We start from the raw sequence: 16,311 nt of genomic DNA on the forward strand, positions 1-16,311 counted from the left end.
GAAATTGACGTTAGAAATTTATTTTAACGCTGCACATTCATATTAGTATATTAGCGACCACCTAAATTTATCAAATTTGTACGATCTTATAACAAAATACGTGAAATATCGTTGATTTGAAAAATGGCAACCGAGGTCGTCGCACGCCGTAAATGCTCACTGCTGCTGTAGCGAGCGGGACGCTGCACTAATTTTCCCCGGAACTGTCGGGCTGGATGAAAGCTTCTGCTGGTCCCCCACGGCCACGGGTCGTTTGGAGAGCGACAGGTGAGATGTACCGGTATGTCATGTGGTGTTATTTCTACTAGTTTTATATCCTAAATTCTTATTGTAGATTTTGTGCCGTTGTAAATTTAGCTGAATTTGTATTTTTTTTACCAGAGCACTCAAAAACATGAATGATTTGAGGATATCTTTGTGCTTGACTTTAGTTTGAGTTTTACTGAGTGGGTCCTTAATTATTTATTTTTTATTTCTGATATTTAAATAGGCCACAGGGCGGCACATATCATCAACTTGTTGGTTTTCCATGTGGTCCTATTAACAAAAAAAACAGCAAAAAATGTTACTAGATCTATTAATAATACCAAATAGATCTAACAGTCTTTTTGTAACAGATCTATTTGGTATGCAGTGAGTTAAAATAAACATGACAAAATGTACAGGCAAAAAATGTATGCAAACATGTTATGAGAAAGATCATCGGTATCCTTAATTGGGAATTATGTTCATTTAATATTAAAATCAACTTTGACAATTTAAATCAAACTTGTGAATTTTGAAGATTTTGAAGATGAAACGTATATATTGCCTATTAATTGATGGAAAGTGAGATAAGTGCTGTGCAGAATGCAGATATTCAATTCCACTAACCTTATTTTCAATAAGAACAAATTAATTTCAAGAATTCAATTTATTTTGGGGCCAATGCATAAAATGAATTTGCAACCAGGACTGTACCAAATAATGAAGAACATAAAAAAGAAAGTAAATAAATACTTATTCATTTCAATCACCACACAGCACAACTTACAAGGTTTACTAAATGATGATAACGTTAGGTTACTTATATCATAAAATTTTACATTGGATAAGTGGTCTTGTCAGTTGTCACCAGAATAAGGCTAGTGCTAGTTTCCCCTTATATTCTTATTGCTACAGAATTTTTCATAGCGTTCTTAATATTTCTACCCTTTCATTTATGCCCTGTAAAAACATACCATGGTGTTCTTTGGATTTTATACCACTTCAATGCCTTACATGTACCTCGCTGCTCTCGAGATCAACATGCTTTATTTTATTTTCATATATGATACAGGCCAGGGTTATCCTTATAGTTGCCACCGTGATGTAAAACTATTCCAAAGGAAAGTGAAATACCCAAGTAGGCCTAGTACATTACTAGACCAAAAGCATTAGTATCTGTATTTGGTTGTTTTGCTGAACTGCGTTGGCTTCTCTCACTTAGTAAAGTGTCAGAAATTGTTAAATAATTCCCCAGAAATGGTTATTCCTGTCTAGCCTAGTACCAATTTGGCTATAAACTCTTTGTTGTGTACTGGGTGAGTTCAATTCTCACGAGGCATATTCGAACATCACTGACCAGTGATAACCCTAAATGCTTTCATGGTGTCAGTACATGGACAAATGAGTTTAGTAATCCAGTTGGTTTGCATGTAGCTTCCTTTTTTTTAATATTTCATTTCTGCACTGCCAATACTTTGCACATCTTCTAGACGAAAAATCTTCAATCTCTTCACCATCTCAGATGTTGTAACTTCTGGAAGTTTCCATGGCGAAAAAGAATAGTGTAGCAAAAAACATCTGAGATAGTGTAGTAGGTTTCACGGTCATCGTATATCTTTCTTGGGCTAATGTTGGTCCTGAAAAGGACCACCCAATCTTGATGTTTCGACAAGTGTGTTCTTGTCGTTCTACTCATGCCTTGTGTACTGAAAGCCCTCGCTCAGACAGCAAGTTTTGTATGTGGTAGTCTTTACGTGGAGCCACACTTAGAACAAGTTTCATTCGGTCTGTGCCTGCAGACTAATGCGGCCATGACACTTCCTCACCCATCCAAGCCATATTGGCATTAAAATGTATTTGCTTAATAAAACAACCTCTTTACAACTATCTAAATTAACGCATGATCCAACTATATTATCGTTACATGTACACTAAATATGAAATAAAAGAAACAAGAGGTAGAGAGTGAGAGATTGACCCTCATTTTATGCTGTTGCCACCAATGAAAGTTCTGAATTTAAATTTGGAACTTCATGAGAGTCGAACTCATCCAACATTGCACAAAATGCGGTCAGAAGACAGGCGGAATGATACATGATGCAAGATTTAAAGGAGAAGATTTCAAGGAAACAAGAAAGACTGATTGCACAATGTAGCCCTACATGTATGTAATATAATCACATCTTATTACTATCATGATGGAAATCAAACAATCATACTTACACAGCTTACAGGCTTATCCACTAGTTCCTCTCATCCAAAACAGATCAATCAGCAGCAATTAGGGCCTATTAAAAATCTACATTTAGATCTAACTTAGATAAGTTTGGTGCATCAACTAAGCATGTATTATCATTGGCTTTTGTAATTACTTATCACACCATACATATCAACAGAGTAGAGGTCTACATGTACATGTATGCTAAATCAGGCCTTTAAAGTTTCTTTGAAAAACTACAAAGAATTGATTTTAATTCCAAACCATTTCAAATTACTTGGCCTAGTCGAAGAAATTTTTGGTCTAGATACCCAACCTGTCCGGACATGCAACTAGTGGTATGATGGGGGCACTTGTCTAATACTACAAGGTTGTGATATAAAAACATTCATGTGGTTTAACACCACTTTTAAAAAATGCAGTGCTAAGCTAACACCACTTTTATCACAAGGTTGTGATAACCTTGTCTGCAGTTAGTAACCTGTGTCAATTTTCTCTTGATCTAGACTGGATGAATACTTGATATTTTGGAACAGTCAATTTTGACTATACAGTGAATTCATCATCATAAAAAAATGCCTTGGCACAAAACTAAATTGAATTCTTGAAATTTATATTTTTTTTCTAATTAAAAACAGATTAAAAAGAGAGTGTGTGGAGATGAAGATCTGCATCAGTCACAGAGGGCCTCACAAAAATATGCTCAAAATTAAAAGTTTTTTGAGCACTCTTGTGAATACAAAAAAGATTTCTAAGTCTAGAATGAAAACAAATAACTGAATGGATCTCAATTTTTGAGTGCATTGTACATGATTGTTGCATAGACTCAAGACAGAAAGAGTGGATGGGTTGCTTCCACTCTTCCTGAAATTCAAGAAATTTTTACTTTTTCCAGGAAAGGTTCCAGAATAAAAAAAATTCCAGGAAATTCAGGAAAATCCAAAAATTACAAGGGGGCCCCTTGAGAAGCAAAATTAAAAATTGTAATGTAGAAATGCAGAAGTGTGCCCCTACCCCCCCCCCTTTGAAAGTGAAGTCTTGTATACATGTCAATTTTTTCCTCACGAAAATGTGCCTACCCTTTTGGAAAATCCTGGATCCGCCCATGATTACAATTAAATGACAATTTACAGTAGCGACTTAATATTCATGTAATATTTTACAAAGATTAGTTACAAAGATTTAGATCTAACATTAGATCTTCCTCCGGATCCAGACACAGGCTCCGTTGTCGAAGCTCAAAATTTTCTGCGCTCGTCATTTCGTAATCTTTTTCCTATTTTTCAAGAGGACATGATGAACAAAAAATGTTTCATTTCTTGGACCAAATTTAGGCTCACTGTATTATTATTGCCAGATTTTCATTAAAAATCAAAATGGAAAATTCCAGGAATTGTCTATGAATTTCCAAAAATTTGGGATTCATTTTCAGGAAAATTTGTTATAGATCTGTGGAACATCTATGAGGGGTTTGGTGTCCGGGCACTGAAAAATGAAGCCTTGTATTTGTTGCTGTAACTTGTTGTTTATCTCACTTGTTTTTTTTTATTTTATCTCACTTCTCAGGAAAATAAGCAAAAAATATAGATTGAATAATGCTTATCATCATCATTATTTGTTCTTTATAATATTTTCTTACATTCTGTGCTAAAAAAATCAAAGACATTGCTTGTCAACTTTTCAAAATTGAAAGATGTCAGGAGTCCGGACACCCAACCCGGGCCCGTCAGGAAACACAAACACAGCGTATATCGGGCTACTGAGCCACCCGCACTGCCGGCTACGGTTGCCAGTCCCATACCGTATCTCTACTGTCATGTTTACGCCTTGGAACTATTAAAAATTAGTAAAAAAGCATGTTAAAATTCAAAATTATTGCAAACCAATCATATCAAAATGAAGCAAATAAAATTCTCGTTAAAAACTATCATTTTGTTTTTCTTAATAACAATTGTAATTACCTGAAATTTGCTGTCGAAAAATCTCCCTCATAGACTTTGTACACAAACTTCGGTGAGTTTGGAACTATTGAAAAGCTCCATGAGCAAATGACGGCAACTTCCGGTGTCGCAACCTTGTTTATATAGGGCCTTGCCGTGGCCGAGTGATCGAACTCCGGACTTAATAACATGGAAAGTCCGGAGTTCGATCACCGGTCACGGTACCTATATGCCCGTGAGCAAGGCATTTAATCTACAATGCTCTTTTATCCTGCTTTCAAATAAATGGAAATGATATATGCATCATTGGTAACTAGGTGTGCACTTGTTTAAAAAAAAATATAAAAAAAGGAAATGAATTAAATGAAAGGAACGAACGTGGACTGGACTGCCATCAGTTCCAAAGTCTTAAGTTATATTTCCTCCCATTTTTTTTTTTGGGGGGGGACAAATTAAGCATGTACTTGCCCTATGTAAGAATGACCAAATATTTTTATACACTTTGGTGAATCAGCTATATCAAATCTAGAATTTTGGGGAACTTAGCTGACTTAGTATTTTTTACCTCCTTGATGTAAATAGATTCATGCAACCTTTATGCTATCGTAAAAATCGCATATGAAGAAAAGGGGCAACAGGGGGAAAACTGGAGAAAAAACCGAAAGTTATACAATCATGGTAAAATGTGTTCTTTTGGTAAATTTTCATCAGACCATGGGTGTCGACCAGTGTTCGTTGTGGGGGGGGGGCTGACCGAAGAATAATTCTCTGTGAGGATTTTTTTTTCATTATTTAGTTTTAGGGGCGGGATCATTGGCATTACAAAGCCTACACAATTAAGGAGCGAGATATGGCGTAAAGAGCCAAATTTAGTTATAAAAAAGCTGCGAGCACTGAAGTAAAAAGTTTGACCATCTTACTAAAACCGGTATGTTTGACTCATTTGGTAGAGCGTCCGCCGTCTCACAACCGGGAGGTCGGGGGTTCAAACCCCGGCCGCGTCAGACCAAAAGAAATTAAAAGATGGGAGTTGCTGCTATCCTGTTGGCGATCAACGATTAAAGGGATAGAGTCGATCTAGCGCTGCACAGCGGCTGCCTGGCCCACGATCAATTGGGCAAAGCAAATTTGGAGTAATTCATTTCATGTCTATTTCGAACAATAAATTATGGATTTTCATTTTTTTCATTAAAACAAATTTTGTGATACATTTTGACATGATATTAAAAAAATTTCTCATTTCTTTCTTTATGGGGGGGGGGTCAATATAGCCCGAAACCCCACTACTGTATGCCAGTGGGGCGGGGACTAGTCTTTGAGACCATACTTTGAAGTATCATGCTAGCTTTGTCCTGGATTATTTGAAAATTGACCCATAATGGATCATTCTTGCGGACTCTCATACACTCTTTCAAATTTTATTTCTCACTTATTATACTAATAGTAATACTTATACTTTCTTATATAGCGCTTACTACTTACTTTGTCAAAAGTCTCTAAGTGCTCTATGTATATATATGCAGCATAATTACACTGGCTTTATTAGCAGTGCAGCTGTTACGCACGCTGCGTTTCAAGGAATAAATTCCTGCCAGGTACCCATTTACCTCACCTGGGTTGAGTGCAGCACATTGTGGATCAATTTCTTGCTGAAGGAAATTACGCCATGGTTGGGATTCGAAACACACGACCCTTTATTGTATACTTAATTTATATCATGAACGTGAATACAAAAAAGCTAACGCAAAGAAGTGATGTTACAAAGGATGCACATGGCAAAATACATGAGGAAAACCTTAAATGCTTCGTTAGTGGAGAGGTGTAGATTTAATAATGTTATATATAAAAACATTAATGTGAATATGTTATTCTATTCTATTTCACCCATGGATTTTTTATATTTATTTTCCATTCATCTGTTTGAAACAGTTTTCGAAAAGAAGGGTTTATATTCAATAACTACAAACATAAGTGAAAATCACGAGTAAAAACAATTTCAGTGCTTATTATGCAGAACAGATGCGCGTAAATAAGTTGCCTAACTTCATCATGATTACTATACTACTACTACTACTACTACTACTACTACTATAAAGTGCGTCCCACAAAAAACGAAACTGAGATTTATCGATGATTTATTATAACTTAATCACGAAAACAATAGACAAATGACCTACCATTTTAAAGCTTAGAATCTCTTCTTTCATCTGAAATAACTAAGATTATTTCTCATGCACGCATGAGTGAGCAAAAACAATTTGAAAAGGGGATACCAAAAGGTCACTTGGCGGGCCGTATCTGGGTATTAAAAAAAAAACACATTTCTAAAAACTGCTCTTTAATTTGATACCTTGATTACAGAAATTGGTCAAGAAATGAAAAAGTTCTGGTTATTTGAATCAAGGCTTGAAATTCAATAATTTCATAAAATGAAGAGGTTTTACAGATTAGCGTTCAAACCCATTTGACTCCGTTTTTGTTGACTATCAGCCATCAAGTCTTTTGTTACCGTGCGATAGCTTCTGTGGGAAACGGTGTGAAAACACGTTTATTTGATGAAATTATGGAAATATAAACATTGTTTCGAAGGATCATAACTTTTTATACTTCTTGCAATTTTCTGTGATTAAGGTATCAAACAAAAGAGCAGATATAGAACTTTTTAGTCTGTGATTTTTTTTTTTAAATTCAGATACCCCCGCCAAATGAGTTTTTTGCATCCTTTCTTCATTGCTCACTCATGCGTGAATGAGAAATAATCTAAGTAATATCAGACGAAAGAGGAGATTCTCAGCTTTACACTGGTAGGTCATTTGTCTCTTGTATTTATGATTAAGTTATGATAAATCATCGCTAAATCTCGGTTTCGTTTTTTTCTGGGACGCACTGTACTACTGCTACTACTACACTTCTACTACTAATACTACTTTACTGCTACTACTACTACTACTACTACTACTACTACTACTACTACTACTACTACTACTACTACTACTACTACTGCTGCTGCTGCTGCTGCTACTACTATATACTATAATACTATATACTATAATAATAATAATAATATAAATAATGATGATAATAATAATAATGATAATTGATTATAATTAAAATAGCAATAATTGCAATGATAGTAATAACAACAACAATAATAATAGCAATCATGATGATAAAAATGATGGTAGCTCCAATAATCCTAATGTCAATATTGATAATAATGATAACGACAATGTTAACGATAACAATAGTAGTAGTTAGAATAATGATGATGACATTATAACAATAATGATAATGATACTATAATGATAATGATAATAATTAGTATAACGTGTCACATGATTCGTCATATTGGAATATTTTAGTGTTCAACTTTAAATTACATAGGTGATGATATTGCAGGGCATCCCCCATTCGTAATATTTGGGGTATATCCTCCCATCATCGCCCCGCCCCCCCCCCCGGATCGACAACCTCATGCACTGGCGGGTCTAGGGGGGGGGGGGCACGGGCCGGCTGTGCCTCCCCCTGGACTCGCCAGAGGAACAATTTAAGTTTAGAACTTGCTTGAAAACACATTTATTCACCATTTTGTAAACAATTAATATAAGAACCCGGTGCGAGCCCTTCCATCTCCACTCCTGTTGTAAAAAGCGCTTAGAGACATGCAACTTATGTATTTTGCGCTATTATTTAAATTTGTAATTTTTTTTCGTGGACAAAATATTTTTTTGCTATATTTAAATACTTCTTTTTTGCTTGTCAAATTCCTCGGGAAAAATGCCCCCCCCCCCCTTGTGAAATCTTGGATCCGCCGCTGCCCTCATGCATGAAACTATGTCTCTTTCATTTCTGATTTATTATTTTTCTTGGAATCGGGCTTCACGTCAGGAATAACGCCCCTAACGTCATGAAATTGAACGTTGATCTATATCTTTCAAAACTTATTGTTCGGTGTCGCAAAAACTTAGGCGGCGATATAACAACAATGTCCAACACCATTAAGAAAAAAGAAGCACTGTGAGAATGAATGCCTTTTTCTCTTTTTTGGTTTTATGTGTCATACCTAGAAGTGGACCTATACTTTTTTGTTGATAATATTGTTACGGATAATTTGTTGCTTTATCGAACTGAGTGTTCCCACCGGGTCCATATTAACACATATAGCTATTGAATGAAAAATATATATTGCATAAAATAAGATAACATTATTTTCAAGTCAAAGAGCTTACTTTATTGAGCTTAGCACTTCCTAATTCATTAGCATTTCTTTTAAAATGACATGTCTCAATATGATTTTTTTCCAATTTAATTTCAATTTGCAAATTTTGATGAAAATGGTTTAATGAACGAATTACGCAAACATTTTGCTTGAAAGGGACCACTGAACGGTTTTGATTAAAAGTCGGAAGGAGGAGGGGGGGGGGTCACTCTCCACACGGCCTGCTACGCACCCGCGTCCAGAAAAAGCGTCGAAAAGGGTCCCATTTCAGGCACTCGGGCGGCCGGCGTCGACGTCTTTGGCAAAAAGGGTTGCATTTCAGCACCATTCGCTCGTAAATCGCCGATAAGGGTAGCCTTTTCTTTCACTCTTCACGCCGTTTAGAGTTGCTAATTTGGTTATGAAAATTACGCCATTTGGGGGTGCAAATTTTGGCAAATTTGAAGAGACCCGGGAGCAGACCTAAGCTATTAAGACCATGAAAGGCGATTTACAAAACAATCCTCCCACACGCCGGCGCGGCCAGCGTAGCACTCGAGGGGAGTTTACCCCTGTACAGTTCTCGTCTCTAGCTTAGTGCTAGTGTCGTACACCTATATAGGCAGCATGCGTTACCCACACGGTCCACAGGTATCACCTTAATCGATTTTTATGTTTACGCCACTTAGGGATCAAATTAGGGGATTTCCCTGTTCACGCCACTGAGGGTGGCTTTTCTCACGGGTTACACCGTTTAGGGTTGCAAATTTACATAATGTCATTACGCCGTTTAGGGTGCATTTCTGAGGTTGTCGGACACGGGTGGGTATAGCAGTCCATGGTGAGCTGCCCCCCTCCCCCCCACCCCCGCCATGGGGGTGGGGGTGACCGTGCAAAAGGGCACAATCAGACGGTGTGTGTGTGTGTATTTGAGTTTTGTCAGACGTGTATCAATCAGATATTTATTTACGTCTGGGACCGACCTTTAACGTCACCATCCGAAAGACGTGACCAGGGCTCGAGCCTCGACCCTCTGCATCAATTTCTAACTTCCCCACAGCTTGGATTACAGGCGCACGCCACAACGCCCAGATAATATAGTATAAGCCCTAATGTTAGCCTTTTTTAGGGGCGGGGTGTTGGGTCATTTCACGTTCTCCGTCACAAATCAAATGCCTCTCACATTATATTATGGAGTTATTTATTAGACCTCTTTCATAATGTTTTTGGTTGTACTAAAGATATAACACCCAGCTAACTTATTCAGTAGCGAAAGTAAAAATAATAATTCAACAAAATCAAATCGTATAATAATTACAAAAGGTGCAAACTACTGCCTTATTTACATAGTTACACAATACACAAGTCATGTGATGCTTTTTGCGCAACTTGATCCTTGAAAATTAACTACTAGGCCTATACTGACGCATATATTATAATGTCAGACCAAGTGAAGGTAAATCATTAAAAGGGGATATAACCACCTTTTCCATTTTTGTTAAACGACATAGTCTCTCTTTAAACTCGTCTTTCTTCGTGTTTCCATTCCCACTCTCTCTCTCTCTCCACGAAGGACACTTAAATACATGCACCCCCGCCCCTCGAACGCCACCCGTGCTATAATAACACCCCACAATAAACGTGACAGTTATCACACAATAATGGATCCTAAACCAATACAAGGAACACAAGCAGCAAGAAAAAAAGAAAGGAGAAAAAACAACAATAGACGTCATCAGAAAATAAAGCATATTGTCAAGACATATTGGAAATTAACTGATGAATTTTGGCAAGAATATGGTTGTCAACTTGCTGACGTGTTCGAAATGACTCCTCTATGTAAAATACTGAAATAATTCATCAACTCAGTATGTACGCAACGTGAGAAGGGATAATTGATTATGGATAACATGGAACAAGCAGCAGATACGGGGGCAAAGGCAACTACAAATCTACAAACCATTTGAGCTTATAATTTCTTCCTTACATTTTTTTTATTTTTCACGAACATAACGGTTTTCTGTCATGCAGCAAACTTAAAATGTGTTCACAACATCTAATTTGATTTGACCGTAATCTTTGGATGCATGGGAATGTGAAATGGAATTCAGACTGGATTATTTATTTATTGTATGTCTGTTTGATTACATCTTTTCTATCGATGCGCTGCCATTTAACATGCGCATGTGGAATAATGGAAGGCCTTTAGATATGAAAGGTAAGTCACTGACAAATTTAAAGGCCTTTTCACACGTCAATCTTGAATCATCATTGTAGTGATAATTGCAATTTGTCTTTAGAATCATTGCACCGTTCACACGTTCACTCGAAAACTGTGATTTGAATTCGCCGAATTCATGAGCGAAGGCCGTATTGTGTCCCTTGTGACTTGTCAATCAAACCCAATCATAGCACTGCATCTAAAAAAAGAAACTACGATGAGTGCAGACAATTGTATTATAACCGGAAGTGAAGCATAAAAGGTCACGTACGTATACGCTCCGCCCCTCTATGTTTTGGAGGTCAACCCTTTCAGACGTAAAATTCTTACCGTGATTCGAGTGAAACTTAACTGGAATTCTTCTCCGGAGTAGTATATATGTGGATTCGTGATTGTGATTAGCGTTCGTGATTCTAAGTTTGGTTTTCGTCATTAGGATTCGTTTTCACTGGAATCACCATCAAAATTACGATTTTGGTGCCGTGTTCACACTGTGAAAGGGCGGAAAGTTGGTCAGTGTCACCGAGGGATAAGAAAGGGGGATTAGTAGTTAAGGGAAAAGGGGAAAATAACAACAAATAGCAAGGGAGGTACAGAGCAGAGCAGCAACCATTTGAACTATGAGTACAGGGGTGGAACGGTTTTGAAAGAAGGGCCCGGGCATGCAGCGGCGTACCTAGGATTTTCCAAAGGGGGTGCAAGTTTCTTGGACGATATTTCTAAACCCCCCCCCAAAAAAAAATGAAAAGCACAAAAAGGGTCATCAGGTTCAAAAGAGGGTGCACACCTCTGTTTTCACTGCATTTTTACATTACAAATGAGTTGTGACTCGTCAGGGGGGGGGGATACGTCCCCTGCACGAGTTGTTACTCGTCAAGCCCCCCCCCCCCACTTAGGTACGCTAGTGGCGCCGGGCCCCCAGTGGTGATTCGAAAGCGATTGACCCCGCAAAATCACAACCAGATGATACGTTTTACGTTAATGGAGGTTTTTACGGTAAACACCAAGTATGTAGTCCTGAAAAGGACTACATTTCTTTCTTGATTGTATATTAGCTCTCAAAAGAACTGTTAAATAATTCTTTTCAGAGCTAACATACAATCGAAAAAGAATAACAAACAATCCTTTTAGGACTACATACGTGGTGTTTACCGTAACAACCTCCATTATTCTCTTCCATGGGAACCTTCAAAGATCAAGTTTTACGTTTATACACAGTTTTGAGATAAAAGTGTGTCGGGGGGGGGGGGGGGCGTGCTGTTGAAAGCCTGCAGCTTCTCGCCCTGTTCCGCGGACCCTTAATGGAGATTGCATTTAAATAAACAAAAGAAAATCACTACTGAAAGATGGCGCTAGATATCTAACGATTTATGAATTATAAAACTAAATAACGTGAAAAAGATTGATTTTGTTCAACTGTCACAGGTATTTAAATGTTACTCGAGTATACTCTCTTAACCATTAACCAAAGCTTATCATAGGCGGGCGTACAACCAACAACGGAATCTATTTTGAATTGTATGTTTGATGCTATTTTCTTAATAAAGGAGAAAGAAAGCTCGGGCATATTGGTAATTAGCATATTTATAGACGTAGGTATTCTTTTTGAAACTACACAGTAAAAAGGCTGGTTATTTATTCATTCATTCTTTTTCATGTTTTTACAAAACGGTGTCTACTATCTAAACAATACAGTAGGTGTACGAGGATTTAAAATCTTGAGCAACAGAGTTTTTTCATTTCAATATTTAATTCTCAATAAATTTGTTGTTTAAACTGTTAAACGACCTCTGCCTGTAGGATTCATGTAGTAAATAACTTGTATTAAGTTATAAACAACATTTTTACTGTGTAATATTATGCATAATGGTTATACTGACGATACGTGAAGAATCCCAGGCTGTCTATAATAAAGAACCACAGTTACCCTTGCTCAGACGAAAGGCTGCTATACATGTATAGGCCTAGTTGTGATTTGTCATTAAATTGGATCACGATATGACATTTAATCGGGCAGGACAATTTTTTTCATCTTTCAATAGAGTTTGACACTTCAAGTACTCTGTTTTTGTCAACTCCATCATCAACATCATTGTCACCATCAAAATCGTCATCGCCATCACCTTGGTTATCGTCGTCGTCTTCGACAACTTTCAGCGGTAGTCTTGCGGAAAAGCATACTGAATTTTCGACTACGGCGATTATAACATCAGGTAGGTGCCGAAGGTCTTTATTTTGTATTATTGTGTTTGGGGAGGGCAATATTTTCGCATTCATTGAATAATTGGTTGCTTAAAACATGTAAAATAACTTTACCGTTTGATTTATCTACTGATCCCCTTTTAAAATCATTCACTTGTTCAGCCATGGGCCATATTCATTCACTCCTTTATCAATCATTTGGCGCATGCGTAGATATAAACATCAGATTATATCTAAATAATTTCTTGATTCATTGAATGTATCACTCAACTGATAAATTTCTCTGTCAGTCAATAAATGAATAAATGTATAATACATAGATACATACATAAATAGATAACAAATAAATTAATCAATTATTCAATCAGCCAATCGTTTCGATAAATCTTCCATTTCAATCAATAATCAACAATAACATAATGATGAATCAATCTACCAATTGTTCAATCCGTCAATCAATCAATCAACCAATCAATAAATCAATCAACTAATCCGTCAATCAATAATTAACCAATCAGTCGGTCAGGAATTATGTAAACCATCATTATCATCAATTTCCTTACCACTAGCTGTATCATCACCTACTAATTTCCTGAACTCCATACCATTATAATTATCATCATTATCATCGTTACCATCAATAACACCATATCACTAATTTCCTGAACTCCATACCATTATCATTATCATCATCATCATCATTGCCATCATATTCATCGTCACCATCATCATCATTATCATCGTTATCATCAACACCAATATCATTATCATCATCATTACCATCATATTCATCGTCACCATCATTATCATCATCATTTTCATTATAATCATCATCATCACCACCACCATTATCATCGCCAACATCCTCCTTATCATCATATTCTTCAATGTATGTTTACATCACCACCGCTCTGCCTATGTATATACATATTTTTTTTTCTCTCTCTCTCTTTAGACGCAAGTTCTCATGACCTTGGTCGTCCTGGTATAATAGCACTCATAGTGCTTTACGTTCTTCTTGCCATTGCAGTGTCGTTAGGTGTTATAGCCGCTTGCTGTTTTAGACGGAGGTGAGAAAAATAAATCTTCCTCGTATTTTATGTTACGGTTGTTATTCTTCTTTATCTAGTCATTCTGCTTCTTTTGACACGTAAATATTATTGTAATGTTAATGATTTCGTTTGTAGACCTACACATATATATTTTTGCGGAAATAAAACTAAAACAAATTGTTGAATCAAATTATTCAAAGTTCATAAGCATGACAACTGTAGACTAAGTCTACACTATTTTTTTTTCATTTAATTCAAAGGGTCTTTAAAGCTGAAGTACAATCCAGGCTTTCAAGGGCTTCCTCCACTCAACGGTCAAGCATCTCACGTTTAAACAGCGTCATTTACGATGAACAGGCGTCCAACTCTGGAAGGAAGAATAGCACGACGCCAAATAGTCATTCGTCAAGGAGGAGCCAGGGCCAAGAGGGAGACAGGGTTTACTCGGTTACTGAAGATGGTTTTCTGGCAGTTCCAAAGAACTAGAACAGGGCGATTTGGGGAGTGTTCCATTAATATCTTTGTCCGACAAGTTGTCAGATCTAAGCCCGTTTTACATAGAGTTACGATTGATCCAATCAATCGTAACTCTATGGATGTCCATTAGTGTCGTATTTTTTTTTTACAAGAAATTTGCAAAATGTTCTTTGTAAACAAAGGAGAACACACCAGATTGTCAAGAAATCAAATAATTCATAGATGTACATTCATATCTATAATTTCTTTTAAACAAACAAAGCATTTTAAATATTTACTTCGCTGACTTTCCATAGTTGTGAGTGATTGGATCAATCGCAACTCTTTGTAAGACAGGGCACAATTAATAAAACAGAATTTCGTCTGCAGAATAAAAACAAAAACAAACTATAGCTCGTCAGTCCAAAATGAAGGTCGTTTTGTCAGACACAAGGGGGGGGGGGAAATAGGTTACCAGTCGCTTCGTCTTGAAGGAAAAAAAATCGAGCAAAAACAAGTTCATCAGTTAAAAATCTGTTTGCCTCCCCTAAAAAAATGAGAAAAACACCACACACGTACCCACCCATCTCTTCTCGCATACCCAGGGGCGGAAATCTCTCCCAAAAGGTAGGGGGACGAGGGGCTGGAAAATTTAACAAGCAAAAAAAAAAGAAGTTATCACCCCAAAATTAATGTCATTTCGAAGAAAATAAAAAGGTTATCAACCGAAAATACATGTTTTATTTCGATTTTGAGTGATGTATTTCTTACCATCATAAACGACCCAAAATGGTAGGGGGACATTTAATATTGTATCCCCCCTACTTTTTTAAGTAGGGGGACACGTTCCCCCTGTCCACCATGGGATTTCCGCCTATGCGCACACCTAAAATCACCAGCCCTATAACGCATTTTACATGCAGGATGCGCCATTTTTCCCTCAATATATTTACGAGATGCGCCCGAACACCCCCCCCCCCCTCCCCCTATACTGGATCCAGCCAGTTCTCACAATGTACCATCTGGGGCCCGTCTTGCAAAGACTTGCGATTGATCCGATCAATCGCAATTATGGAAAGTCAGCAAAGTCAACATATAAAATGCATGTTTACTCAATTTTTTTTTCTAAATATGAATGTTTATCATTGAATTCATTGATTTCTTGACAATTTGTTGTGTTCTCCTTCATTTACAAAGGACAATTTGCAAATTTCCTGGAATAAAATTATGACACTAATAGATTTCCATAGAGTTACGATTGATTGGATCAATCGTAACTCTTTGTAAGACGACCCCCTGGGGTCCGTTGCTTAAAGAATTTCGTTTTAACGCAATTCAAAAAATCAATCGCAAGTCCCAAATGCGTGCTGTTGAAAATCAAAGTGCGCATCATTGTTAGAGTTGCGATTGATTGCAATTCTTTCTGCAATGCGCCACTGATCATGATACTAAACCAGATTCATGTCACTTAAAAGATGTTAAGGAAGAAGACACTTGAGATGGTGGGGCACATTGTTCGACTTAAAGGGATGTTGCCGTATGTGTGAACATTTCAAAATCATTTACTTATACGATGATGGTGATTATTTTTGGTGGGGGGGGGGCGCTGTAGCGTTCTGAAGTTTAATATCGTTTCATTATTTTTCTAAGAATTCACGGAATTAGAATACACCAGAATCTTTATTTTCAAATTTAAAAAATAGCCTAGGCAAAAACGTATACGCATCTTCGCTCTTTTTTTACAGGGGAGGGGGGGGGGGGGTAGAAAAATGAGTGTA

At 37.0% G+C, this 16,311-nt stretch overlaps 1 protein-coding gene across 1 annotated transcript; it reads left to right on the plus strand.

Moving 5' to 3' along the window:
- Positions 1-10,768: 10,768 nt before the first annotated feature.
- LOC121420978 lies at positions 10,769-14,563 on the plus strand. The gene is made up of 4 exons (XM_041615545.1): positions 10,769-10,820; positions 12,866-13,036; positions 13,981-14,095; positions 14,338-14,563. Exons 1-4 carry the CDS (start codon positions 10,781-10,783, stop codon positions 14,561-14,563), a joined length of 552 nt encoding a protein of 183 aa, XP_041471479.1. The 5' UTR covers positions 10,769-10,780.
- The last annotated feature ends 1,748 nt before the right edge of the window (positions 14,564-16,311 follow it).

Source organism: Lytechinus variegatus, chromosome 9 (assembly GCF_018143015.1).
Source record: "Lytechinus variegatus isolate NC3 chromosome 9, Lvar_3.0, whole genome shotgun sequence".
Taxonomy (NCBI): domain Eukaryota; kingdom Metazoa; phylum Echinodermata; class Echinoidea; order Temnopleuroida; family Toxopneustidae; genus Lytechinus; species Lytechinus variegatus.